Below are 24,991 nucleotides of genomic sequence, written 5' to 3'. Positions count from 1 at the left end.
TTTAATTCATCATGCATTGACTTATCATATTAGCTAACATAAACAAAGGTAAATCGATCAAATCCGAAAATGCAGTAGGAATTTTAATAAATTTATGAATGCTTCATTTTAGACTTTTTGGAATAAATATTTAGAATTAATAGTAACACCTTAAGTCACAAGAAAAAATAACAACAAAAAAGAATAAACGAATAAAACAATTTAAATAGTTGTGTTAAGTACCCTTGTTTTTACATTCAACAAAAACACATACATTCCAGTTGTTTTGCTTGCCTTATCGTGACCTTGGAGGAGTTTGTAATGCATGAAAGTTTATTGGAATTGCAATTGTTTATTTATACAGCATGATCTAAAATGTAATCAAGAAATATGAAATAGAAATAAATGCTGTATTAGAAGGTTAAAATGGGTAGTTAAAAGGTCTAAGCTTCTGACAAATATTATTGTATTTTTATTTTACCTATACACACAGCATTCTGTTCCGACCAAGCAGGCCAGGGAAAATGTCAGAACTGATAAGAATTGATAATTGAGTAAACGATGGACCCGCGTTGAAATGGAACTTCCACCGTAGAAACTCAAGTTTAACGCACACATGAACATTTTTATTTTCAATTCCGTCAGATTACAATAAAACTAAACAAATCACTCTAACGTAAAGCAACACAATATGTCAAGCTTCCAAGGAGGTTTAAACCAAACAACACTCAACATTCACTCCACCAGCCATGCCTCGATATCGTTTGTTACGTCCTCCGTTTCAAACACATCCACATCCACGATCGGTTGATCGGGCAGCTTTTTGGCCAGTTTAAGGATCTTCAACTTTTCGACGATGGTCGGTACTTCGAAGATGATTCCGTTGGTCGTGTAATACGTGTCCACCAGCACCCGGTTCCAGTCGATCGAGGGCAGCTTAGCGGAGAGCTGTCGGGTCATGAACTGATGTAAATCTTTAGCATCGAGCCGGGTTTCGGTCGATACGCTCAGCAGCAGCTCCCTCGATTGATTCTGCGCCAGATTACACTGTTGGTTCAGCTCGTCCAGAATTTCCTCGAGCAGCTTCACCTCTTGCTGGAGTGCGTTTGGGGTTTTGTCGGCCAGATTTCCCGATTGGGCCTGAACCACGGACGAGCTCTCATCACGCGAGTTGCTCGCACCGCCGGTGATGTCCGCTATCAGAATGCGACTTTCTGTGATTGTGTGAGATGACAAACAAAATGGCATTACTTACAGGATGGGGAAAAAACATGGTGGAAACTATGACGCACCTGAAACGTAAAACTCGTTCGAACGTGCAACGTAAGCCTTGCCGGACGTCTTCTTCACGATCGCATTGTAGTAAACATGATCGCGGCTACGAATGATCGCGTCATTGCTGCGTAGAATAAACTTTCCGTACGAAACCTCCGTCGTGTTGAGGCAGATGTCACAGGTCGCCGATACTTCTTCGCTCGAACTCGACCCGTCCCGGTTCGGGTTTGCCTGATTAATGAAGATTTCGATACCAAACATCTCGATTCCCGATCGATACGGATACCAGATCAGAACGCCCTTCGGATGGTAGATTTCAATATTAACGCCCTTTGGACGGCTGGACTTCCGAGAGCGATGCTTCCGAGCGCTGGCCCCATCGAACAAGCAGCTCGCCACGATGAGCAGGACGAGCGCGGCCAGGATTAGGCGTTGGCGATTCAACATGTTTGCGGTTCAAAGTGATCACTAGTACTGACGGTTGTCGGACGACAGGCGAAGATTCTGGACAATTAATGCTATCAGCATTGTTGGTATTGGTCACTTTCTCGAGCTGATAAGACTTGATCTTTGATGTAATGGTGCAAAGGAAAGTGCCGCACGGTAGACATGATTGAACTAGTATAAGTCAACAAAATAATCGAGATGCAATGGACAAACGATTTTGTTTGTGTCAGATTCAGTCTCCGAAGAAATGAGTCATGCGAATGTTGAATCATGCGTAGTCAACAAGCAAAAATTGCATGTTCAATAAGAGTAAATTTAAATTGAACATCCTTTTTTAAGCGTAAAAGGATGTTCAGATTTATATTCCTCTCATTCAAAAACATATCTCGTATAAAATCACTGACTTAAATATTGTTATGCTACAAAATGGCGGTAATCAGCACCGTGGTTTCACTTTACATTACATAGGAATCGTTCCAAATAACTTGGTTGAGTTAATCAGTCAGAAAGAACAAAAATCTGTCGAATACATAGTGAATACAATGTAGGTAACCCCCTTACCAACTGAAATTAAATCCTATGTTCGGTGTAACTACCATTGCATACTTTCCGGCGTATTAAAATAAATCCGTAAATGGCTGAAATAATGATGTTGATAAATATTGCGATATTTTGGAATATTTTACAACTATGAATTTATGACATTCTTAAAAATTCCACAATCGCTTCGTATATTAATTTCGAACAGCTACAATAAATAGTTTGTGTAATTTTTGTGCCTTAGCGAAGACAAAAACCAGTTGATTGTGAATGAAGAAGGATATTTAATTTTTGAATCAGACGAGAAAAAAAGGATATTCTCTTTGCCATGTTACAAACAATTTCTTATTGCTTTACTACTTATAACTTTTTTCTTTTCTAAAACCCACAAGCTGTACTGGTCCTACTGCCCTAGTCTTCGTATAAAAAACTGGTAGCTTCGTAGTCGTTGTCTTCGTTGCTCAGGGATGTAACACTGCCAGGATCCTGCTCGTTGTGGGTTTGACTCCATTTTTCGTTATCAAAAGACTTTGCTCCACGCGTTGTTGTCTCAGTGTGAGCTTTTGATGCGGTCTTTATGTATTTTGCTACAGTTATGAAAAGGATTGGCAAGGAAATTATGAAATAAAGTAAATTTAAATAACATCACGGACACAATATTACTTACCATTTACACGAAATGCTCTACAATCATTCCAATCAATGGTGCCGCTTTTATATTGTTTTCTTATGGCATAGTCAAAGTAATCCCCTTCACGAATTACAGCCGTCGGTTCATATAAAGTAAAGTTTTTGCTAATCGGATCCACAACCGTAGTGTTCAGCCAAAAATCATACACGCGCGGTTTGTTTTGCGGCTTATTGATGTACACTTCTATTCCAAAAGCCACCATTTGCTCGGTCTTCCTCTGAGTCACACTCAGTCCATTGGGGCTGTATATTTGTATTTGGTCTTTCGGTTTGAATCTGCCACAGCCTTTATAATGCCTAATTAGATCCCCTGATACATAAGCAATGCCCACAACAACCAAAGCGAGAAACATGAATCCTTTAAGCTGCATTTTTACACGAATGGTTAACGCAAATGTTTCTTGTTCGAACCCAATGATGATACTGCCCAATGGCAGGAACCGACTACACCCAGTAAGGCGCAAATTTATAAATACGCATGCCTGCGGTGATAAGAAATCCAGCGGAATGTGATTTACATGTGTGATGGCCACCATGTTCGTATTGTATTTGAGTGAAATTGGAGCAAACAGTGATAAGGCGCTGGAAAATCCTGAAATTTAGTATAACGTTGGATTCATGTCAATCCGACGCTGGTCTTAAAACTTATATTCTGTTGAATGTGTATAAGCTAGACATTCTTTTTTTAATTCTTTAGCCAATGCGACACCCTCTGAAATTTTGCAAAAAAAGGATTTTTTCACAGAATCTTAAGCATTGATTGTTGACCAAAGCAGCTAGTATAAAAAAACAATCATGTAATTTTCCACATAGGTAGTGATATTTTATTAACATTTGATTTTCCATCATCATGTTCGTCATCCTCAATTGACAAAGTTCAAAATTCAAAAAGCATTTTGCATTCACAATTCTGGTTTACCAACTAGTATCAGTAGCAGAGTCGTAGTCTTCGTCATTATCTGTAATTTCCAAATTGTCGAAATCTAGAACCACTTCCGCGGCTTTCTTGTTCTTCTCTAGCAAACGCAGTACTTTTCTCTTCTCTTCTGCTGTTTTCACGTCAAAGGAAAATTTACTATTCCATCGAAAAACTTCTGTTATCGTATTGTTCCAATCAACTGACGGGAGCAGCGCCGTAAGCCGGTGTATGATGAATTCTCTTAATGCAGATTCGGTCGTAACATCCGTGTTTTCAGCCAATACAAAGGTCTTCGTGATTTCCGTTGTGTTGTTAATATTGGTATGGTTTGAAGGCGTTGTTTGTGATTCATTATTTGTGTCACCATCGGAACGGGGATTGTAAGATCCAATTTGACCCTGTGGGACTTCTTTTATCGACGATTCTACAAAAGATGAATAATAAACTCTAGAAACAACTAAAAGGTTAGACAAGAATATTAAAATTCTTACTTACCATTCACGTAAAAAGCTCTACATTCATACCAATGAGTAGAACCATTTTTATACTGTTTCTGAATGCTGTATTCAAATCTATCTCCTTCACGAATTACAGCCGTCGGTTCATTAAAGGTAAAATTATTGCTAACCGGGTCTACTTCTGTAGTAGTGAGCGAATACGTGCAATATTTCCTATTCTTCGGAATTAGGTATACTTTTATTCCAAACCCCAACAAATTCTCACTGTTCTGGGTCACGCTCAGTCCCGTTGGACGAAATATCTGAATCTGATCTTGTGATTTAAAAGTTTCACAACCTACATAATATTTACGACCTGTTCGAATCACACCCTTTGGTTCTAGATGTGTTCTTACTATTTCATGTTCAACAGGCTGACCAAACACAGAGGCCATCAAAACAATCAAAACCAACGAGATCAGAATTGAACTCTCGATCCGCATATTTGCACGATGTTCTACGCAAATGTTTCTTGATCGAACACACAATCTATACTGAGGAAAAATCAAACAGAGAGATTCATAAAGTGATGATAACAAAATCAGCGGAACTTGTAGCGAAACGATGTTTTCTCTGTAGTGTAAATTCTCCCAGTTACAGATAAGGTGCTATGGAGCCCAGCATATATAAGCGTTCTTCCAAACTTGTGCATGCACCAAATCAAAAGAAATACATTTTATTAATTTTAATGATCGTTTTACGTATTAGTAAATTATTTCTTTACTTTTTTATTGAATTATCTTCGTCACTCGAGTTAGGTAGGTATAATTGACTGTAATTCTTTTCTGTTGTTTGTTCTTTTTTCTGCCTGAGCTTCAGACGTGTTTGTAAAAGAATTCTTTATTATTTTTAAAACATTAAACTTTATTCTTCATCATAGTCGTAGTCTACGTTATTATCTAAGGTTTCCAAATTGTCGAAATCTAGAACCACTTCCGCAGCGTTCTTGTTCTTCTCTAGCAAACGCAGTATTTTCCTTTTCTCTTCTGCTGTTTTCACGTCAAAGGAAAATTTACTATTCCATCGAAAAACTTCTGTTATCGTATTATTCCAATCAACTGACGGAAGCAGCGCCGTGAGTCGAGAAACGATGAATTCTCTTAGTTTCGATTCCGTTGTAACATCCGTGTTTTCCGCCAAGACAAACGTATTTGTGGCCAGTGCGTTGTCGTTTACAGTGGTATTATTCTGGGGAGCAGTTTGTGATTTCTTGAGTTTTTCTTCAACGGCATGGGAATTGTGGATCTCATTCTGACCCTGTGGGACTTCTTTTATTAACGATCCTACAAATAAAAATTATTGCATTAGCAAAATTAAGCATTATTGATAGCTGATAGGTTTAAAAAATTATAATTGTACAAACCTTTTACGCGAAAACCTCTACAATGATACCAGTGAGTAGAACCACTTTTATACTGCTTCATAATGGCGTAATCAAACACATCCCCTTCACGAATCACAGCCGTAGGTTCATATAAAGTAAAATTTTTGCTAATCGGCTCCATAACCGTAGTGTTCAGAGAAAAGTCATACACGCGCGGTTTGTTTTGCGGCTTATTAATGTACACCTTTATACCAAACCCCACAATTTTACGTGTCTTCTTCTGAAAGACTCTCAGTCCATTGGGGCTGTATATTTGTATTTGGTCTTTCGGTTTGAAACTGCCACAAGCTTTATAACGTCTAATCGATCCACCTGATACAGAAACAACAACCATCACAACTAATACGACAAGCATGGGTACTCTAAATCCCATTTTTCTTTAACACTTTTGACAAATGTTTCTTGTTCGAACACACAATCTGTACTGAGTAATCACCAGAGCAGATGAAATACAACCCAACGTAACTTTATGAATCAGCTGATAAGACAGTTCGCGGTACTTCGCGATTTTCCAGCACATTACAATCTATCCCAATGATAAGCCAGAAACCCCATGTATTGGGAAAATAAAATAATTTAAACGTTTCCACATTCGTTCTAACACCAGTACATAACCCAATTAAAACCCAATTATGTTTTGCTGTAATACATTTGAATGCTCATTTTATTTGTTCTACCAATGTTTTGAAACTTTTTTTTATTATTTCCTTCCTTCTAGAACAGTTAAAACGTAAACTATGATTTTTCTGCTGCCGCTGTACAAACATTTGCGATGATTTCAGCATTGTGTATCTCCAGATTTTCCAGGACCTCAAACCTGCAGGATTCTCCATATTGTTGGAAAAGTTACTTTGCTTGAGCACTATTAGATGGTTCAATTTGAGCTCCTGATGCTGGTTTTATTGCATTTGCTACAGGTTTGAAAAAGATGTGCAATGAAATTTTAAAACACTACCGAAACGTACTATTCAAAGTACTGATTATTACTTACCATTCACGCGAAAAGTTGCACAATCATACCAATGAGTAAAACCGTTTCTATATTTTTTCATTATAGCGTAGTCAAACATATCCCCTTCACGAATCACAGCCATTGGTGCGTATAAAATAAAATTATTACTAATTGGATCCACCTCCGTAGTGTTCAGCTTAATGTCGGACTCCCGTGGTGCACTTTGTGACTTATTGATGAAAACCTCTATTCCAAAACCCTCCAAATCCGCGGTCTGCTGCTGAGTCACTCTCAGTCCCATTGGGCTATATATTTCAATTTGATCTTTCGATTTGAAACTGCCACAACCTTTATAATCTATAGTTGAACCACCCGGCACAGAAACGATAGCCACTAATGCGACGAAAATTGAGCCCTTAATACTCATTGTCAAGCGAAGCGAAATGTTTCTTGTTCAAACACAAAATGCATACTTAGCAGTGATCAGGACAGATGAAACATAAACCGGCTTTATTTCATGAGTAAAACTGGTGATAAGGACGTTTGAAGAACTTACAGCAGCTACCATCCAGCACGGTCGTACGCTCCAAGTGCTTCGTCGCCCACGCCGGTTTCGCAGCCATTACGATCAGCGCCTGCTACGCTTGCCTTGTCTTGTTCGTTGCTGACCAAGGGGACTAAACTAAGAGCTAAACATGTGGCGAAGGTTCATAGACGATCGCACTCGGTAATGAGAAACGTTTAGAACTGACGAGACCCAACGCAGTGAAGCGATAAGAAAGTGTTCTTAAGGGCGCGGTAAACGAAGCGTAATCGCTGGTCTCTCGTGTATCGTCGATATTCGGGCCAAGCGTCGTCTGTGCTTTGTTTATGTTTTGCAATTTGGTAAAAGTTGCAACATTCCATGAAGCCACAGCTATTATTTTGTTGGGTATTGTTGGAAATACAAAAACTACGCTAAATAATCATAGAATTTCAATAAAAATCACAATCGAATGAACTTTTGATTCGATTGTTTACGTTCTAACAAGATTACGCATGCGATTATAGGGTAGGTAAGCCAAAATTCTTTTTGACAGATGGAGCAGTGGAATGACACGATTACGCCAGCGATTACGCTTCGTTTCCCGTACCCTTTATAACGAAAAGATACTTACAAGTATAGTCATTCTATTTATTTAGTCTGTATGTCCATTTCTTCCATCATCTAAAAAGCTGCTAGCAATTAGTCAAATCCCGAGTTTTGGAAAACAAATTCGTTTTATACGATTCCTTATTTTCCGCTTTCACTAATTTGTATCAAACATATATTTATTTTTATCTTATACGTAATATGATATACTCTACCTAATGTCCACATTCTTTAATCCTTGAAATGTGGAAAAGGATAAGTAAATATTTCTTTTATCGTACTAGCAGTACGCTTTAGCTTATTCTAAACTTCTTCACCACTCTGAGTGTGTGTGTGTGTGTGTGTGTGTGTTTTTTTTTTGTATGTACGACAGATTTCGTACTTCTGTGATCAAAATATTTCAACTACAATCAACTTGTTCATGCACTTGCTTCATATTTATCGAAATCCAATATAACTTTCGCCGTTTTCCGTTTGATTCGTTTGATAAGACGTAGGATTCTCTGCTTATCGATCGCCGTGTTCTCCTCGAACGAATACTTTCCATTCAACCGGGAAACAATTTTTACCATACTGTTCCACTCAACTGTCGAAAGCAGCGCAGTGAGACGAGAAACAATAAATGGTCTTAATGCTGATTCCGTCCTAACGCTCGCGTTTTCGCCAAGACAAACTTGTTCGTAACGGTAGCGTTTTTACAGTTCACTGCAAGATTATTTATATCGTCCTCAAGGATGGTTCGACTGTTGTTGTGAAGGGTCGCTTGTGTGCTATATACAATTTCTGCCTTCGGAGGAATGATTGGCTCTCCTCGTCGAGTTGGACACTTCTGTGTGGTACGGGATTCTACAAATATAAGATAAATCGGTTTAAAAAAGGAAACACTCCGAAGCGTAAAGCACCTACCAACCACTGGAATGTCAGCGCAATTGTACTCAGTAATACCCCCAAACCTATACCCCTCCAGGGCGGTGAAGCGTAGAACATCTCCTGGGCGGATGACGGCCGTCGGTTCGTAAAAGACAAAATGGTTGCTCGTTGGGTCGACCAACGTTGTGTTGGCACAGAAGGCACACGTTTCCGACCCGTTGATGTACAGCCTAATTCCGAATGTGCTTACAACTCCGGCTCTTCGAGTCACACGTACGCCAGCGGGGTGGAGGACTTGAATTTTTCTCGTATACAAAACACAATTTCGGGGGCTCAGATCAAGCCGCAAGGGTTGTTGATGCCTTGGTACATAGTGTTGATGGCGTGGTGGGACACTTGTCGCGAGCGTTAAGACAAATGCTGCACACAATGCGGCAATATGAAGCTTCATGGTTGCAGCAACACTGTTTTAACTCTCGCTCCGTTCGAACGGTAGAACCACACTGAAGAATATTGAATTGGAAGTCAGCATGCTACAGACAATTCCTTGATAAGGACCTGATCTACGTTACGTCTATCAAAATGGGGCGATATTTATTTTTAACTGATTCAGTGTGGGTGAAACAGGAAGCTTATAAATCGAACTGTCTTTAAGGGTAATTAACAACAACAAAGAACATGATAAAGACATGTTGGGTAGCTTTAGTTTAGGTAGGTAAACCTAGTTCTATCCTTGCACACTTAACATTCTAAGAAGTTTAATGGATGTATCGGGTTATTTTATGGCCGCAGGTCCATTCCAGGGGTCCACCAGCGATACGCAAGCACGAATGTTTGCAAGATGGCCACGAAGACAAAACACTGTGCACCGGAGGCATGCAAATTGAACGCCACGTTTCTTCGACTCTGTTCGATAAGTTTTCTTATTTGAGCCTTGTTTGAGCCATTCTGTCTGGTCATTGCTCCGCGGCCGGACACGCAAACGGCAGCCAGTAGACAAACTAACGCAATGCACACTACAAATTTTCCATTCATTTTGAGAAGTCGATTTACGTGACCTAACTGTTCTACGTCGGATGCGAACTATGTCCAGTACGCGATGGATCCCGCCACGGAACACGTTAAGTGGAAGATGGCTTTTTTGCCTTTCGCAATGCGATAAGGAAAAGGTCAAGGATCACAACAAGCCGACGCTCGATGTCATTGCAATCTTCTACGCAGCGGTTGTCATCATTCATGTACGGATTCGGATGTTTACGCCATTTTTGCAACCACGCAAAACAACAGGACAACAAGGCGGTTCTCTTTTAATGGTTTTTTTTATGTTTGTTTTATTTTTGTTTTTGCTTCATTTTTGTTGCGCTACTATTTGTTGCAGATGGTTCTCCAATTCTCTCCCGCTTTTACTTTCTCTCTTTCGATTTTTCTTATTTTACTTCAATCCTTGACATGCAGTTCCACTTTTCCGCACGGGGTTGGTCTATGCTCGACTTATGTGACCTCGTATTGTGTGGGGCACATTTTACTTGCCTCACATCCTCTACGTTGGATTGTGTCTTTTAAACCGAGATGGAGAGAGAGATAACGTTCATCAGCAAATTACTCGTAACTAAATTTTGAAAAACTTAAATTGCATCATTTCCAATGCACGATTCTTAACAAACAAAAAAACATATTTATATCACTATTCCTTTGAGATGAGGATACCAATTAAATTCGCATATTTTGTGTGTGTGCTGTGCCACAGAGTAGGTACCGACCTCGAGTGTTGAGTTTTTGTCACCGGTATTATTTTTGCACATTTTACCACAAGCTACCAACTACCAAAACCGTTTGGCTAATCACGCCTAATCCGTTGCCCAAACCGAGTCAAACCAAACCGAATGGAGCACGCAAACAATAATCGTGTGTCTTCTTTTCATTATTACACACTCTAAATTGGCTCTTCGGACAGCGGAACCAATCATTTCAAATTGTCCAATTTTTAGTGACTGTTTACTTTACTTTAGTTTGTATTATACACACACACACATTTATATATATGCCACGTAGAACCCTCCCGGGTTAGCCCTGGGCGTGCGTGTGTTTATTTTTCCCTTTTCTGCTTCGTGTGAAAAACTACAAAAATTCATTTCAAAATGCACATTGTTTTTTTTTGTTTCCACCGTCCAACGTTGCGGATACGGCTCCCACAACTACTTTTATCCTCTCAATTTTATATATTTACACAGCGCTCCGAAGAATGATTTTCTAACGTACCCTTTTCCATTCCACCCTTTGGGGCTTTTTCTAATCGAGAGACGGGTTTCAGTTCATTGTTGAAAGTTACCACCAAGGTGAATCGTGCCCAACTTCCCCCACCGGTCGTTTACTGTTGCACGATTCATTCCGGTTGGTTTGTTAGAATTTAATCTCTTACTTTTCCCCAAATTCCCTCTGGAGCAAAACTGGGAAAATGAATCCAACGGACAAAGATACATCCGGTCTACATGATCTCCCACTTATAACGTCCTGCACCTAAACAGGCTAATGTGTGCGATTGTGTTTCTGTTTGTATTCGATTTGATTAGCATTTTCCACTGTACCATTTTCCCTTTCATCAATATGATCTTCTCGTTCGTTCCCTTCCATGCATTGACGACCACCGTGGAGAGGAGCTCGCGCCTTCGAGGCTATCATCCCCTCTTACTATCAATAATTAATTATTTGTTCTCTACTTAACTTACTTACGCTTAATTTGTTATTTTCATGTGTTGGTTTCCGGTGAGAGTGTCTGTATATGTTTCGTAAGTATGAGTGTATTTGTGTGTGTGTGTCTGTGTGTTTTTTTTCTATCATGATTTCACCACTGTATATGTCCATAATGTTCCGTCCTGTGTCCTCTGTAGGTGTTTCCCATTTCTTCTGCTAGTGTTTACATTTCCCGTGCATCAAGGATACATAGCTTATATCTTCTCGTTCTTTTACACCTTTACCATGTTACGTCGGGGTTGATGGCCGACAAAGCTCTCCCTCGTTTAACGATCATCGTTTTCGTTTACGTCTGCGTCGTCGTGAAGTATTCGGTATTCTATGCTTTCCTAGATTTTTTATAATTATTTTGTTATTTGTTTGTTTGTTTGTTTGTTTGCTTGTTTGCTTGTTTGCATTATCCGTTACTTATATGATACAAATTTGTAAAACCACACAGACTGTCTACCATTTGCTGTCAGCACTACCACCCAGCTTATAATCATTGTCCCTCTAATCAGGTTCTGGTTACTTCGCACAAGGTACGAGTTCCATCACAATGCTTTCGCTATGATTATGCTGTCGTATGTAAGGGTTTGCTTTCGCTTGACATTCTCCAGGAGGTTAAAAGTTCAGAGAAACTATAACCGTTCGCAATCCCCTCTATCTGTATACCCTTTTCCATCTCCATCGATTTTACACTGAGTCTTGTGGCGGAAGTCTCAAACGACCTATTCATTGTACAATAAATCAAATTGGTTTATTCTTCCGCTGCTACACAACCGCTAAAAACCAATGACACACATATCAGTACCCAAATGTTCCCTACCAAACGTTACATCGTACACATCGCAAACATTTTTGTCCCACTACTCCTCGGTTGGCACTAATCATCATATGAGAAAATTGGGAAATTTCCTTCTGCTTGCCGCTTTTCTATTTTGTTCCCGGTGGTCGCTTTTGGAGAAAATGAAGAAAATTAAATAAGATTCCAAACCTTCAATCGATATGAATGATTCTGCATGTATCGGATCGTTTACGTCCCGCGCTACTCGGGGAATGCAATATTCCCCCAAAAAATCGTGTACTTTTCCTACGCCACGCATCCTCTAAACCACACTGTTTCGCTCCCTTTTAATCAACACAAGAGGTCACACAAGAAACATTTTCCATTTTCTTTCCGTTATCCCAAACGTCTTCGCTTTCGGTTTGCTTCATTACCAATTGTGTTGTCTATTTTGTATATTGCTAGAGTGTTGTGTTTTTGTATTCGGCTTTAGTACTTTTTTTCTTTTCTTTTCTCTTAATGTCGGTAAAACATATTTTCTACTGTTGTTTATGGGTACGTAGTACTTATTGTAAAATGCTAATTTGATATCCTTTCGCTAACTGTCGTGTGTGTGTGTGGTTGTCAGGCAATCTGTACTATTACGTCACCTCTTCTGGCCATGTCTACTACGATTTGTGGTTCCAACAGACACGCATTTCAAATTGGCTTTCCTTAAACAGTGTCATTTCATCTCTTTTTCATTTTCTCTTTCTCTCTCTTTCTCTGCTTATTCGACGTGATTTTGTTTTTGTAATCGAATTTGTTCGCTAGCAAACGGAAACAGGAAACACAACGATTATCATAATTACTTAAATAACAACACACACACACACACATATGTATACAAACGAATGTACGGCCCATGACGGTTCCCTACAGGACCTGGTTGCTCGGGGCAACCCGACGATCCTAGGTGTTAGTTGTTTTTTTGCGTTCTTTCACGGCAGTAATATGGCTTGTTGTTGTTGTCGTGTAAGTTATTAAATGCTGGTGATTATTATTGACGTGGTTTAACTGCGTTTTAAGTGTTGTTCAGTTTTTTTCTTTAGTACTCCTGTGTGTTGGTTTATTCTTCTCGGTTTGCTTAAACGTTCTACAGTTAACCCTACACACATTCGCTACGCACTTACTGAGAGCTGGCCGAGAGTGTGGAGTTTTGTTTGTTTGTTTCAGGTTCATTTGCATCTAGCAGACAGTCAGTGACAGATCGGCGAACACAATTTGTTTGTTTCAGTAAGATTTGTCCTAAAGGGTGCCGACCGTTTGACCGTTTCTTAGCGTTAGTTGATTGATGCTTTTATGTTATTCGGTATTATTTATATTCCCTCACCTCACTATTGATTGATGTTGGACCTACTTAAGACCTGCAGTTTCCTAATGGTAGTTGGATGTGACATGGCAGAGCTTGAGTTGTTTTTTGGATTTCCAATGGCGAGCCAAAATCGGAAATTATTTCCCATCCCATCTCGCCAGTCTTAGTTGAACTATGATTCTGCTTCGTGTCCAAACCAGGTGCTCTGTTCGGTACCGCCTCATTCTCCGCGGATCTCTTTGGTAGCTGCTGTGATAGCTAACATCACCCGCTTAACAACTTGCCATTGTTTTTGCCCGCCTTATTATTGCCACTCCGCTAAGGATTTTCCCTTTAAGTTTGTTATGTGTGCGTGTGTGTGTGTTTGTCTGTACGCGCGCTTGCACGCGCTCGTGTTTGTTTGTGTTGTCCCTGAGAAGAACTAGCATCGAAAAACATCGTCATTCGCTCTGGTGAAATTTTATTCCTTCCAGTCCTAACACACACATTAACACATCCACCAAAATGTGGCGGTCAACAAATTGCGCCCCTCGTTCCTCCACCCCTCCACAAACGGACACATATGCAACTCTATGCAGGTCGCATACCATGCGGCCCAAAAAACATACACTCCAGATTGATCCCCGGAGGAGGAGGGAGGAGGTTGTTATGTTGAGAAAACAAACGTTCAAACTTCAAACTTAATACATGGTACCATTGCTAACGATTAAATCACAAAATTGCTTTGAAAATGTCATTAAGAGTAGGATAATAATAAAACTAAAAATTAAAATCAAAAACGAAACACACAAACACACATATTGGATTGGATTAACCGTAAACTGCGAGGGCGTCCGTCCCGCGCCCTCCGCTAACAAAACTATTCGGCCACGCAAACCCCCAGGAGAGGCAGCGTGTCGCGTAGTATGGAACGCGCCATGAAGATGATAACGTTCCCTCGCCCTGCCTCACCCATTTGTCGGTCTCCTGCCCAAAGCTGGTTGTCTGTGGCCTACGAACAAACTCTTGTACTATGTCTCCGTGCTGCTTCCAGTGCAACGATCTCACTGATCACTAACGAACAAACTTCGAAAAAATGCGACCCTGCAGTCGTAACTTCATCCCTCTCCTGATTCTTTTTTGTTTCAATGGCAAATCATTAAAATGCCACGCACAGCCATCGCGCGCGTCTGCGGGCTCTGGTGGGCCCTTCCCTCGAGAAGCAGTACTCCACTGATGCTGCAGCGGTGATGCACGTAGTTTTGGTGACGATGGCTTTTTGTCTAAAAAATGCATCCGCCATCAACACTAACGACGCTCGAAGTTGTTGCTCGAGGGGCGCCCTACGCAATAATGGATGACGATAGCCACCATACGACGGCGCCAGGTTTACTCATCATCACCAGCAGAAAACGGACAGCTCACCCGAATGTTCGTTACTGTGGCGCCAGGTTGTCACGGAACGGGCTTTGAGCTAAAACGAAAATTAAACCCCTTTTAAACCCGCTCGCAATTGGAAAGGGCAATTGGCACTTACCTGTTGCATTTTATCGAAATCTAAACACGGCCTGTGGGGTCGCTGCAGTCGCTGATGCTGCTGGTGGTGGCGAGGTTGTCGCCGCCGGGGTGAAACGGCACAGTGGAACATTTTGGCCGGCGGACTCACGGATCGGCTGACGTCCATGTTGGTTACGAGGGAGGAAGAGCTGCACACGTCAAGCGAGGGACTACCGGTGGTTCCACCAGCGCCTCCACCGAGCCGTGCCAGCGACGACGATGATGACAGGGATGACGACGCCGTCGAGGATGATGATGTGCGATGTTGTGCGGATGTGGTTGTACTAAGACCGGATCCCGCCGAGCCGCTGCAGCCACCGTGTGTTGGTTGATTGGTGCTGTTCCGGTGGCCCGCAGCAGCAGCGGACAAAGGACTATCACAGCCAATGGGGCGTCGGCCGAGACCGAATCGAAGGCCACCGACGCCGCCGATACCACCACCACCAACGCCACTGCCGGTTCCGTAGAATCCACTGTTACCGGCGCCGGCCGACAGCAGCAGTCCGGTTCCGCCGGTGGTACTAACACCCGTTGCTCCGCCACCCTCGATCAGTACTAGCGGAGTCGTCGAGCGTTGTATAATATGGCCACGGTGTGGTTTTAAAGCTTCTAGAGGTGGTGACGTGCGGAAATTGACTGGCGCTGAGAGTAGCGCATCCTCCGGGTGCTGTTCCGGCTGGTGCGGGTGCTGTTGCCGCAGCGCCGTATGATGATGATGATGGTGGTGATGTTGATGTGAATGCTGATGATGGGCTTGCAGTGGAGTCTGCAGCTGCTGTTGCTGCTCGAGAAGGTAGCGAACCTAAAATGGACGAAGTTAAATGTTAGCCATCCATCGGATTCTGTTTGTAACGGATCCATCCTACCTCATCATCCGAATTGTGCGCCAGTGAGCGTTTCCGTTTCTCAAGCAAACTGCCCACACTGGTGAACCGTTTGCCGGTGGCCGAATTCAACTTGCTCACCGCTGCCGGTACACTCGAAACCTTCCCCGTCAAAGCGGACAGCTCGTCGGAGAAATCATCCACCGACTCGCTGCGGTCAAACATTCCTTCCTGTGACACCTCGTCACCCGCCGCACCGCCACCCACCGGCACAAACTGGCCGCGAATGGTGCTGCTACTGTTGCTGCTGCTCGTGTCCATGGCACCGACGGCACTTCCGATGATTGTCGTTGCCGTTGCCATCGCCGTCGGTGTGCTCCTGCTCGCCGTCCCTGGTGCCTCTCGGTAGTCGTCCTCCTCTTCTTCATCATCTTCCTCCTCCTCCTCTTCATCTGGCTCCTCGTCATCGTCACCATCCGCGAGGATCTCCTCGGTCCGATCGTCTTCGTCATCATCCTCGTCCACACCGGTTCCGCCGTGTGGATCGATGACCGCGATACCGATACCACCGTGGATCACACCGCCCCCATTTGCGTCTCCTATCCGGCTGGGCACTCCGCTGACACTGCCAACTTCGATATCACAACTGCCCGCTCCACCGTTGATCACTTCCAGCTCCTCCTCGGAGCTGTTCTGGTCGTACAACAGCAGGTGCGACGAGGAGGGTCCCAGAAAGGCGGGCGATTCGGAGGAACAGGCCGTATCGGTCGGCGAGGCGGTGTCCTGCCGGGAGCTTAAGCCTAAAAGTAGCGAAGAAAAGGTAGGAACCGCATGAGTTTCAACTTCAGAACGAGGCCCTCAGAAAACCCTCACTTAAACGGTCAGTTTAACGATAATTTCATTGACAGTATCTTTTATGAGAAGGATGAAAGGAAAAAACTTTGAATTTGTATTAAAAAAAGAAAAAAGTTGGAACTACACAGACTGTGAGAACAACTTGCTCTGAACATATTAAAAAAAACTCCTCCAAATGCCACTGATTAAATCCCACCAAAGTGTACATTTTATCTCACACAATCACGTCAACCAAGCATTTTTCGTGTCATATAGAAAAACACCAAGAACCGTTCGCAGACCGTTTTGAAGTGAAGGGCTCGGATTGGTTTCATATAGAAAGATCATTTACTTGATAACATCTCGTCCCACATGCTGATCCTTCTTCTTCGCTATCCCTCTTTTTCGTGCGAACTTTTCACAACACGATCGATCACGTCAAACACCTTCCGTTTGTGTGCACGTTTCTTGATTTCTTTGTGCGACACCACGACGGTCCCAACTGATTATCTCCCCCGGGGAGCCCCTTCGCTGTCTTATCTGGGTTTTCTTAATACTGTTCCTTCTTCCCCATCCGTGCACGGCACAACACACAGCACACTTTGATCGTACACTACTCTCGCTGGTTGAGATCGAGATCTTCCGGAACCAAACCGCGCGCTGCCAACCCAAAGACTAAAAGGGCCTTGCAAAAGGTACCGACCGACAGACCGACCGATCGACCGACGGTGCGTATGTCCTGTGCTGCCTCTCTACCGGGAGTGCGAGCGTTGCGTTACCGGTATCGTGTTCAGACCATTTGTCGCCTTCAGAACCTTCTGCCGCACTGCTTTTATAGATGAACTACATCTCATCTGTATGGCGGTCGTGCCGCGGATCCGAGCGCACGAATACACACCCCGCTCTCGCGGATGGGGCCCGTTCGAACACTTAACCAACACACAAACTGGTTGGGGCCGCGACTTCAACCGACGGGGCCATCACAACGGCACGCCGACGACCACCAGCGCAGGGTCGAACGCGAGCGCCAACAACGACATGCGCGCATCGCGGCACGCGTGAATACGGGGCATCTCGCGCGGACGGGTTCCGCTGGTGTTGGATGTCATAAACCGCGAGGAGGTTTAGTAGATGCCGGTCCCGTCGTGCCGGCACCTGCCTGCGTGTGTTGGTGCAACTGCAGCAGAGCGACCTCGCGGAACAGCTGACAACTTCTCGCGCAGCAACCGCCCGCATCATCCAACCGGGGCCACCACACACTCTCCAACGACATTGGCATCATCTGGGACATATGCGTGTCGTCCCACACATATCCCCCCCGTCTGCCGAAGGTGGTCGTGCGGTGTACCACATTCATTCAAACGCCGAAATGCACCTTATTTCAATACAGGCGACGGATGAACGACGGTCGAATAATAAATTGCGAATTTATGGCATTCCATTGACCAGAGAATCGTACTTCCACTGTTGTGAACGTGAGGTGTTTGTGCAGCCGCTGAGGTACATTAGAACCACAAGCATAGGCCACCAACCAAACGACATTGTATTTAACACACTGTTAATATTGATCCAGCTCCCGGACGAACGTCAATGGCCCATATCCGCCGTCTGGCTTGCCATTCAAGAAAAGAACGAACCCCCCGTGATGGTATTTTCCCTTGCCACCAAAGGGTCTCCTCCACCGATTTTGTTGTCATTTTGTCAAGATTCCTTTCTCTTCCTCCCAGAAGTATTATCGATCAATGTTTGCCAGTCCATCGGCGCCGCTATCTTTATCACCATCGCGAGCGATTTATCAGCCGGCAGAGGTTAAGGCGATACCGGAGAACCCCGGAACAAAGGGGGTCCGCGGACGGCTTCCACCGTTCGACACGGGTCTTCGATAGCGATAAGGCGCGGTGTGTGTGTGTAATCAATCGAAAGGTGTCCCCTTTTTTGTAAGAGCCAAATATTCTTTACAAAAGTCTGCACACGATAGAAAAAAAGACTCAAAAAACCATACTTGAGCTGGCCATAACACGTGTTTGCGCCAGCGAAGAACAATATTTGCTCTTTACGGAATTCGTGTTTTGGGGGTACGTTCATCGGAGCCCGTTTGAGTGGTCTCGGCGGGAACCGAAAACTCAAACAAGAACTTCCACTCTGCAACAATGTTGCGCGAAAAAGCGTGCACTTTCCGAGCAATATATCCATGGACTCCCTTGTCCAATTAGCGCAGTACCGTTGCATCCGCTTACAGCAAATAGACGAGACCGTCCTGTGTATGTTAGCATTACAAAACGCCACGGTCTATGGTCATCCTCCTGACCTCCATCGTCACCTCCGCGTTTGGGAAGGTGCTTCACATAAAACAGTGCCCCGTCCTGCGTGGAAAAACGTGTTCACCCAAAATTCGTTACCATTTTCGGTCGGCTGCATCGTTGTCTTTCCTATGCCGGGTAGACCGGCTGGAACGGCAAGAGAGGAAAGAAAACTGCGGGAAAATGAGGATTCGCCGGTATGTCACAGGCGAAAAAATCGCGTGCCACCAGGAGACATCTCCTCCTTCGGAGTGAAAACTCAAACCATTGGCACTTACTTTATTACACATCACTCGCGGAAAATATAAAACCCACCGTCCGTCCGGCCGTCCGTCTCACCGCCATTTCCCTTTGTTGGCCTTATGCCTGATGGTGGAATGTGCCACTGAGAATTCGTCTAGGTGCGCGCATTTGTAATTTTCGGGAGCAAGCGGAGGGAACAAACAAATGAAAGACACTCCGTCATGCCAGTGCGACTACCGCGTGCAGCGAAACGTGCCACGGCGAGGGGTTGTGGTGGAACGGAAGGGCAGCAGTAAATTTTCCCAGCTGTAAGAAGTCATACTTTGTTGCAACAATCACTGCTAGAGGGGGATGAATGTGGCAGACCTCCACAGGGAATGGTTCGTTGAAAACACTGGAACGGAACTCCCACCATGAACAATTCGCTAGCAACAAAAAAATGGGATCGCCGGTTGCTTGGGTACTAGCTTTTCCCTTTCCCTTCCCCCACCCGCGAGGACATCCATCCAATGGGGCTCAATTTTCCCTGGCCCGTTCGCGTGACACCGGGACAAGATTCCCAACAAACAAACGACTGGCGCGGGGTGATACTCCCAAACGCGGTTCCGCCTTCCGATTTTCCACTTACTGCGGCTGCATTTCACCCGAATGGCCTGCTGCAGTAATGCACAAAATCGTCCTCCTTCTAGCGTTCCCGCCCGGAAACCGGGGGAAGTAGTCCCGGGAAGAGCGTTGTAAACGCCATAATGTAGCGAATGGCAACAATGTTGCAGGGAGCTAGCCGACTGGCTGACTGACTGTCTGTCTGTCTGTCGCACGCTCTGTTGGCCGGCGATGCGTGTCGTTTACTGCGTGGCCATTCCCACAGTCACATCCCCCTGCCCAATCCCTCCTCCCGCTCGTGGGCCGTCAGTAACGACGTCCAATGGTTCCAGTAATGCCTTCGCTTGGTTTTTGAGGTTCCACTACGAACAGGACACGAGCGCGGGCACCACTCGGGATGCGTTTTGGTGCGTTACTTTGCGTTTCGATGCACGTGCTTTGTGGCAGCCAAGCAACGGCTGCCAAGGGTTCCCTGCAGCCAATTCCCGACGATGCGGAACAGTAAGCGCGCGTTCCGTGACATCTACAAACGGTTTCGCTGGCGCACTGTTTTCCTCGCCCGATTGCCCGAGCCTAGTAATGTGCCAGTCAGTTCCAGTGCTGGCGGTTCGGTTGCCAATTGACGCCAGACCATCCTTCCCCAGCAACCCGAGCGAACCAACCTACTCCCGGAGGAGCTGCCGGTGGTTCCCGGTGGTGATAGTAATTCCCTAGGACAAACGCTACCTCGTTTTTTTTAACTTCCTTTCCAAGCTCCATGTCCCGGGCACACTATGTTAACTTTGCAAACAAATGCCAGTAACAGCATGGGTTTCGGTTTTAGGATCCTACTTCGGCGTACCGACCCCGCCACGCAGAGGCAAATGTCAAGCACACATTGTATGCGCATTCCTAAACCGGACCCGTCCTGGGTCCTTCTGCTTTCCGGGCTCGCTCTCTGACAGTAAATTAATAGTGGCCTCATTGCCAGCCGAACCGCACGCAAGCGATGGCACAGCATTTGCACTGCTACCGCGGCGCAAATCTCTTCCAGCTGACAGAACGTATGGCACCCAATTAAGCCAGGCTTAAACCGCAGCATTCCGAAAAACCGCGTGCCATTTGCAGTAGCTGAACGTGCTGGATAGGTGTCATTTGGAGTTCCATTATATAAGAATAGAAACAATACTCGAATGAACAAATATGTTTTGATTAAGTTTCGCATACCTGCTAATAGTATTCGAGGAAGTGTTTAAAAAGGTAAAATTTGCCTAACTTTGTCCAAAAACAAATGTAGCTTTTCTAGAATCTATAAATTTTCCTAGCTGGCTCGGTAAGCAGTTTTTACGACATACAGCTATTGAAAATATGTAAAAACAAATGAGCTAACAAACTATGTTGGAAAATTTACAGCTTCGTTGGAGTTGCAAACACGATGAAAAAGGCCTTTTCATTAAACTACGTATGATGTACATATTTTTTTTGTATGTTAGGAAGTATGCATTCTTTTATTTTTAAGAATCAAAAGGCATACTGGTATCACGTTTGTACTTCCGAGTTGATATTACACTTCTCATGTCATTGCTGAATGTAAACAAACAAACCAACATATGAAGATAGAAATGCGTATTTAACGAAAAAAGTATGTAGTTTCCAGGTCTGATATATAGTAAAAAATCCATTATCATTCCTGATAAACATGTTTGCAAAGTTTTATTAAAAATGGTTCAGCCGTTTAAACATTAACACCGTGAAACAAGAATTTTATATATATAGATATAGATATTTAGATAGAAGAAGATATTCACCTTTAAGGAACTACAGTTTTGTGTAATTTCTTTAATATTTTTTGCTTTGTGTATCAAACTCTCCCAAGTCAGATAGAATCTATATTTCCGAGTATATTTTCAATGGATTATCCGCAGTAATTTGTATACTTTAAGTTTTATCATTGCAGTAAGACAATAAGCAAAAGTGTTTAATTTTGCTTGAGCATCATTTAAAGAAAATTAAAAACGTGAAAAATAGCACAGCTCACAAGCTGTAGCTCCACTTCTAAATGAACAATTAAATTAACTCTAACGCATGTTCGTACACAAATAGACGCTCCCGTGTTACAGAGATTAGCGCAAACATGCGTTTGCCATTTTCCCTCAACAAATTAATTACTTGCAATAGATCGCGCGATGTGCACATTATTCCCCCCCGCAGTCACATTTATCAGTGGGGCTCGGCCCATATAAGGCACTAGACTAGCACCAGATCGCGACCCCGCCCGTCCCAAAACCGACCGTCCATCCGGCACCTGTGAAGTCACTTTCCCTTCCATCGTATGCACTTGTCCGTTTCCCCCGATCGGATGCGCTTCCCTGCAACCCGACCTTGAACGAGTGCAGTGCACCGCAGCCCAACTTTGTTGCAACTTGGGGCTGACGCAACGGGCCAACGCCATGTCAACGTGAGCTACACTCTAATGGTCGACGTCGGGGCGTGTGTGTAAGTTTAGACGATTAGTTTACTTAGCCACCCTCCCTCCCTCCTCCTCGCTTCCCGACGAACAATGTTGATGGTGGTAGTTGTTGCTGTCGTCGAACGGTCGATTATAAATAGTCTAGCTCGCCCGATGTGGCAAAAAAAGGCGATCCCTACCCTTTTTTCTCCCACGGGATAACTCACACAGCCATACAATTTGCTAGAAGGTGCAGTACTCGAATACTCAACACTAACGGATGAGAAGGGAAAAAATCAACACCCTCTAGGGCAGCTTGTTAGTGGACGCTACATCGTGACGGCGGATCCATTTCCTCGGAGGATGTCATGCCTGCAGTCCACCGTGTCTCACGTGCAGCCGCGCCTTCAACCAAAGCTAAACTTAACCGCAAAAAGATCTACCCGAACCGTAAAAAGTAGTTCGTATTTCAGGCAGGCATTTTGTTTACGTGCTTTTTTATACTTTATGGTCCCCCGATCAATGACTGATATTGACGAGTTCCCTACTTGACAATCCCGGAAAACAACATGGTTACTTCATCGAAAGATTTAAGCTGTACCATCCAAAGCCGATTAAAAACACTCTTACTCATATACTCCAACTGGGGGATGAAATAATCGGTAATCGAACCTGGTCCCCCCTCCCTCGTCACAAGTCCTGAGCCCTCGTACTACCCAGCAAAAGAGTAAAACAACGTGCAGCATGTTGAGTGCACTGTTTCATAATTCATCCACAAGTTTCACAGCTGCTTCCTCCGTGTTGCTTCGACTCCGAACACCTTCGCACACTTTCTTCCGATCTGTTCTCGATTCGATGAGATCATCATCATTGTAATAAAACGCTGTAAGGTACTGTTGTGTACCAAAGCTTCACCCTCCTTCCTCACCCCCTCACTTCAGCCCCCGTCACAGCAATCCTCCAACCCTCACCCTGCACGAAGTTTGGATAGTTCGGTTTTCCGCTCATAAAGTGCACTTAATGGCCGCAAATGATCGACGGCGATGAAAGTCAATTGCGGGGTAATTTTCCAAACTGTTAGGTAAGGAATGGTCGAACACGCTAAAAATAGTTGTTGGCCGGCCGGCCGCACCTTCCAACTTCCCTTCATCCCACCGATTGTTGCCCTCGAAAGGCGGGGGGGGGGGGGGGGGGGGGGGGGGGGGGGAATGGGCGAAAAAAAGTGAAGAGACGGCCCATAATCGTTATTTTACAGCCATTATTTGGTGCTCCATGGCCCGGGGTGGGGCAGGAGGGGGCTAGGGCCTGGGTCGTAAAGCGAATGTGCAGTAAAACCCCGCACCGTGCCGTTTTCGTTGGGGGGGATGATTTGGGAGCACCCTCCCAGGGTCACGTCTGCATAGGTAACATCATTAAGTTTGCGAAACGTGTACAATTGGCGAGCGAAATAGAAATCGTTTCAAAAATACCGTTCACCATCGAAGTCAGAACGCCGAAAAAGAAAAAAACACAAAAGCCAAAGCTTTGATGTCGCAGTTATTTAAGCTCCGACGAGAAGTGGAGTTAACAATTGGAATAAATCTAGCTACACCTGTTGCTATAATGAACAGACTTCCGCCATTGGAACTGGCAGGGCAAAGCAAAGAGACCTGGCAACGAAAGTATGATGTGTCTCAGCTCGATGCTTTGCTGCTATTTTCTAACATTTCTAGCCATCCGAAGGTAAGGAACATACAACAAACAAAACATCGCTTCCGAACGGTACGCACGCGTCTTCGTTCGACCTTCGAAAAAGCCCGAATGCCCGGGGACTTGCTTTTTATTTATCCTCACTTTTTCGACACAGGCCCATAACAAGCGCCTTCGACCCGGCCCGGGGAACGCTCCTCGACAGTGCCTCGGCGTTCAGGGTGCAGATCCAAACAACGTACACCAGCCAGCGGACCATAAAACCGTTGCCGGAGCGACGGGAAGCGCTTTTTCGTGCATAATTCCGGCCAGCACGCGAGTGGGCGACGACGGAAGCAGCACGGGCCCGAACATGGAACTAGACTTTTGCCACAATGAAACGATAAACAGGTGGAGTGGAGGAGTGGAGGAGGAGGGAGAGCCGGTTGGCAGGCAAACCCCCGAACAAAATAGCAATCGTATTCAAATGTCAAAGTATTTATATCGTGCTTCGGTGGGTTTTGATACGTGACGAGATCAATTCTTCGCTACAACGAAGAGAATATTATTGGCAGAGCCACCCAAAATAAAAAAAAAAACAACGATGTAGAAAGGCAGAGGATATTTCCCTGAAGGTTATCGGCGATGGAAAAATACAAATTAACTAACACCGGCCAAATGCCGATGGAGGTATGGTACCACTTGGTGGCTTCTTTCACTTTCATTTTGCTGATCTCCAGAATTCCGCAGACTGGAACCGAAAATTTTCATTTTTCTTCCCACGCAGATTTTCCTGGGCAAAAAAAAGAACCTGAACCGGTAACGACAGTGAAAGTGTCGGTAAGTCTTCGGTTAGGGTCGAACTTTTTTTTATTCTCGTTAAATGTTTTGCATTTCTGGCTCGTTTATGCTTGCTGCCTCGCAATGCTCGAGACGCTCGAGTTGCCTTGTAAGGGAAGTATTTTCGGCCCCTTCCCAAAAGTTCAATTCCTCCCCACG

The 24,991-nt window shown here is 44.2% G+C and overlaps 2 protein-coding genes across 5 annotated transcripts in view; both read right to left on the bottom strand.

Moving 5' to 3' along the window:
* Positions 1-583: 583 nt before the first annotated feature.
* Positions 584-1,736, bottom strand: LOC131262346 (uncharacterized). Its single transcript, XM_058264328.1, has 2 exons — positions 1,272-1,736; positions 584-1,193 (listed from the first exon to the last, which is right to left on the bottom strand). The coding sequence occupies exons 1-2, from the start codon at positions 1,699-1,701 to the stop codon at positions 715-717; spliced, it is 909 nt and encodes a 302-aa protein (XP_058120311.1). The 5' UTR covers positions 1,702-1,736; the 3' UTR covers positions 584-714.
* Positions 1,737-10,004: 8,268 nt separating this feature from the next.
* The window catches only part of LOC131267591 (uncharacterized), a 56,510-nt gene continuing 41,523 nt past the window's right edge, over positions 10,005-24,991 (bottom strand). For 3 of the 4 annotated variants that reach the window (XM_058270504.1, XM_058270506.1, XM_058270503.1), the window contains 3 exons: positions 15,959-16,716; positions 15,073-15,894; positions 10,005-15,009 (listed from right to left, as the gene is read on the bottom strand). In XM_058270504.1, the coding sequence (XP_058126487.1) occupies positions 14,935-15,009; positions 15,073-15,894; positions 15,959-16,716 (1,655 nt within the window). In that variant the 3' untranslated portion in view covers positions 10,005-14,934. Of the gene's footprint in view, positions 15,010-15,072; positions 15,895-15,958; positions 16,717-17,102; positions 17,222-24,991 lie in introns of those variants that run through there. The other variant, XM_058270505.1, reaches the window with a different exon arrangement.

The sequence above is a fragment of the Anopheles coustani genome, chromosome 2 (assembly GCF_943734705.1).
Source record: "Anopheles coustani chromosome 2, idAnoCousDA_361_x.2, whole genome shotgun sequence".
Classification (NCBI taxonomy): Eukaryota; Metazoa; Arthropoda; class Insecta; order Diptera; family Culicidae; genus Anopheles; species Anopheles coustani.
The sequence above is the reverse complement of the archived record's forward strand: the minus strand, read 5'-3'. Positions and strand labels throughout refer to the sequence as shown.